At 38.0% G+C, this 4,076-nt stretch overlaps 1 protein-coding gene across 1 annotated transcript; it reads right to left on the reverse strand.

The window, feature by feature from the left end:
• Window positions 1-1,699: 1,699 nt before the first annotated feature.
• Window positions 1,700-2,806, reverse strand: LOC110791687 (uncharacterized). The gene has a single exon (XM_021996453.2). The coding sequence runs from the start codon at window positions 2,730-2,732 to the stop codon at window positions 1,932-1,934; it is 801 nt and encodes a 266-aa protein (XP_021852145.1). The 5' UTR covers window positions 2,733-2,806; the 3' UTR covers window positions 1,700-1,931.
• Window positions 2,807-4,076: the final 1,270 nt, after the last annotated feature.

Raw genomic sequence — 4,076 nt, forward strand, 5'->3', positions numbered from 1 at the left:
TAAAGAAGGTCTTGGACAAACTTATTACGAGTCATTCTAAAACCAGGACGTCCGTGTAAAAATAAGAACAGCAAGATTCTTGAGTTCACAGGAAAACTTCACACGAGGACTGAACTGATATTCCTAGAGGTAGTTTAGTATATCCATATCTAAATTCATGGAATTAGCCAAGATTTTGACCGGATACGAAATCACTGGTGCGGTGAGACACGAGAGAACGGTTCAAATTGTCACAGGTTTGCCTACGGGGAGCTTCGACCAACCACTACCGGTCAATTCCGCTTTGGGTTTAAGCATTGTTTACACATTGTCAGAAACTTCTTTGTGAACCATACACTAAAACTGCAGATCAGAAACAACCAAAAGCCATTTGCTACCCTTTTCACTCCTTCCCAACCTTCTTAACCCCTTCTCTCAAGACATTCATTCTTCTGCCCCACCCCTTCCCTCCTCAAAGAGAAAATAAATTATAACTGGACATGAATACAGGCTAACTTACCCTCTAAATTTTTCAGGGGAGAAATGTCCAGTCGATCTATTTTCTAGACACGTTTGTGAGACGGATGAACAGATACACTAGTGTCCAACTGACTCCAAGACTCCAATAGTACAAGTGTCAAGGCAGCCAACGACATACAATTTGTCACATGAAGCTGTTATCTTAAAAACATTACACCATAAGCCAGGCTTTCTTAAAAATCCGGCAATCATCACCAACTTCTGTTCTCACTCAAGTAGGAAACAATAATAAAATCCCCTGAAACAGGAAATGTAACACTTCAACACCTTTAAAATTCAACTTACTACTTGTCTAATAATCACTCAGAATCCATGAGTCACCCATTTCAGCTACATGACTATCGAATTCTACATTGGATTCGAGATCCTCAATTGTCATCTTGACTCATGAAATATTTAGTACAAAGAATACAGCACACATGAGTAAGTTTTCTTGCTCATTCCAAGAATACTATCATAGTAGTTCATTTCCTGTAATATTCTAAAGCAGACAAGTAGACAGATACACAAAACATAGAATTTACTATTTGTTTTTTTTTGGGTTCTTAATCTACAAGTTGTACTAGACACATAGAACTAACCAAAAAGACGAATACATAGGAAGGTTTCATACATTGATACACCTCCATCATTTCGAGAAGACAAGAAGTGATTTTAAGCATAAACCAAACTATATGCATACATCAAAAGGCAATTAAAAAACCAATACCTGCCGCCCATCTGCTTGAAGAAAACAAAAGTTGCAAAGATTTCACACGTAAACACTCTATTTTTGCAGGGACATACCTACCTGTAAACATAATCTCACAAGTTCTTCCATTTGGAAGAGCAACAGAACTTAAATGCATTCCATAGTTGAGCTTCTCTTGAAACGAAGATATATGTGAAGCTCTTTAGGGCTTTTGATGAGTATTACAGTCCTCACATATAGATGCCACTAAGACATACAATGATACAATATTGTATTCCAATATCTAAATTCGAAAACATCAACAACATCAATAGTAACTTCTCCTCTAATACAGATAGCCTACTTACAAGAATAAGGTCATACAAAAATGTTTTATGCCAACGATTGATATCCTACTTACGAATAATGCTTTATGGTTGATGATTAGTATTTCCTTCCTCGCATATACAAAGTAGATGCCACTTATTACGGAGTTCTTAACAAAAGAAATACTACAAAAAGACATACATTGTTGTATTCCGATATCAAAATTCGAAAACGTCAATATTAATTTCTCCTATAATATAGATAGCCTACGTACAAGAATAAGGTAGGTGCAACTTTGTACTTAACAAAAGAAATACTACAAAGACATACATTGTTCATTGTTGTATTCCAATATTCAAAATTCGAAAACATGAACAACATCAATCATAAGTTCTCCCCACAATATATCATTCAATCAAAACATAACAAGCATAGAAAACAGACAGTAAATCAAGAAACAAGGATAAGCAATCAACCCACGATGTTCGGAAGCTCCCAATTCATCAACCGCCAGAAGCCGAGAGCAAACCCTAGTTGACCAAATCACGAAAACTGCAGCAACAATAAACCCAACTGTAGTTCCGGCAGGAGGGAGAAAGAGTGAGGCAGCAGAGTAGATTACAATTGGCATCAAACAATACCCAACCACGCTGAAACACCGATACAAATCCAAATTCCCATTTTTTCCAGCTAGAAAGTTTAACATCGAGTAAACAAAGATGGAGGAGATCGCAATCCAGCCTAAGATGACGCCGAATTGAACTTTTCCGGCGAGTAATTGGAAGAGTCCGAAGGCAATGTAGTAGAGGAAAGGGCCGGAGAGGTCGGGGTCAGAGTGGAGGTATGAGTCGACTCGGAATGGGTTGAGTAAGGAGCGAGTTTTGCGCCATATTAGGGATGGGTTGATCTCGAGTTCTTCCAGGAGAGGGATTTCGTCGGAGAAGAGGCCGCCGGAGGAGGAGGCTATGTCCTGGCGTAGTTGTGGAGGTGGGAAGGAGGTGGAAGATGAAGAGGCGGCGGCGGATCCGATGTCGAAGGACATGAAAGGGATGGAGGAGGGACGCGGTGGTTGAAATGGTGCCGTTGGGACTTGGCGTTGGTGGAGCATGCCTGGTGGATTGCGGCCGGTGGGACCGGGGGTGGTGGTAGCGGGTGTTGCTGGCGACGGTCCTGACGACGGGAAGGACACCGGCGGGATGGTGAATTTGTTGGACATTGTTGAGGGGGTTTTGTTGTTGTTGACGGGATCTGTGAGTTGTGGACCTTGTGGTAAATGTAGTCGTTCAAAGACTAATTATTACGAGTACTATATGCTTCCTCTGTTCTTTTTTAAATCACATAATTATTTAGGTACGTTTGATAATGTACGATTTCAAACATTAATATTTTCTATTATATTATAGAAAAGAAAAAATTATAAAAAGTTGATATTTAATTTATTGAGACGAATCTAATAAGACCCACACGATTATGTTTTTTCTTATGTATAAATCACAAAATGAAGTCAAGTGAGATTGTATGAATAGTGTCAAAACCTCAATTGTGTCATGTAAATAAGAACGGAGGATGTAGATAGGTATCCACCTATCTATATATGCATATGCAACAATACAGCGCCGTTTCATCATTAAACTAGTATTTGGGCCCGGGCGATGCCCCGGGTTGATACACGTATAAATTTTTTTAATAAATTCAATACTCTGTATTATTAAATTGTCATTTAATATATTTTGTTATGAAAAAATGATATATAATTTGATTTGGAGTAGTGGTTAATTGTTTGGTTTACAATTAGAGGTCACGGGTTCAAAACTTGTACATAGGCCACGTGGTACATAGGCTTGTTTATCAACGCTTTTTAATATATTAGTACAGATTGCACGCGCGAAGCACATGCTTCTTACCAGCAGCAGGTATAAAAGCATTACCTGACGTCATTGGAAGAGGATTCGACATTTTCTCTCTCCTCAACATCTCGCCATTTTCTCTCTCATCTAACCTCCCCCTCTCTCTCATCAAACCGCCCACTCTCTCACTTCAAACCTCCGATTTCGCTCTATAAAACCTCGAATTGCAGTTCAAAAGCCCAATTCAGTGACAAAACTAAGCATCGAGGCGGTTTCGAAAAATTTGAAACCCTAAAAATGGATCTTCGTGATGAAGTGAAGCTCAGTAGAACAAAAATTACATTTACAAGAGGAAAAACGCAAAAGTAAGTATAATATCTGCGTTTTTTTTGTAATATACATAATTTTTCGCGTTTTCCAGAAAAAAAAAAAACAACCGAGTGGAATCGAGTACTGCGGATGCGAATGTTGTATTGTAAGTGAATTTAAGTGTTCTAAACGTTTATAAAAAGTTCATAATTGATCTTGTTCATAATTTTGGACCAAATGATCATTATCCTTTACTATAAGATCTGAAGTGTCTCTGTCTAAATATTATCATAGTTCTAGAGCGTTTGGAAACATTAAATATTCATGTTCAAAATGTGAAACAACATGTTCAAGTAGGTTATAATAAAATTTTTGGTTTGATTAGCTGTTGAAATATTCATGTT

The sequence above is a fragment of the Spinacia oleracea genome, chromosome 5 (genome assembly GCF_020520425.1).
Source record: "Spinacia oleracea cultivar Varoflay chromosome 5, BTI_SOV_V1, whole genome shotgun sequence".
Classification (NCBI taxonomy): Eukaryota; Viridiplantae; Streptophyta; class Magnoliopsida; order Caryophyllales; family Amaranthaceae; genus Spinacia; species Spinacia oleracea.

Excerpts from the sequence above, each read along its gene's own strand:
- LOC110791687 (XM_021996453.2), bottom strand. The coding sequence starts at position 2,732 with ATGTCCAACAAATTCACCATCCCGCCGGTGTCCTTCCCGTCGTCAGGA.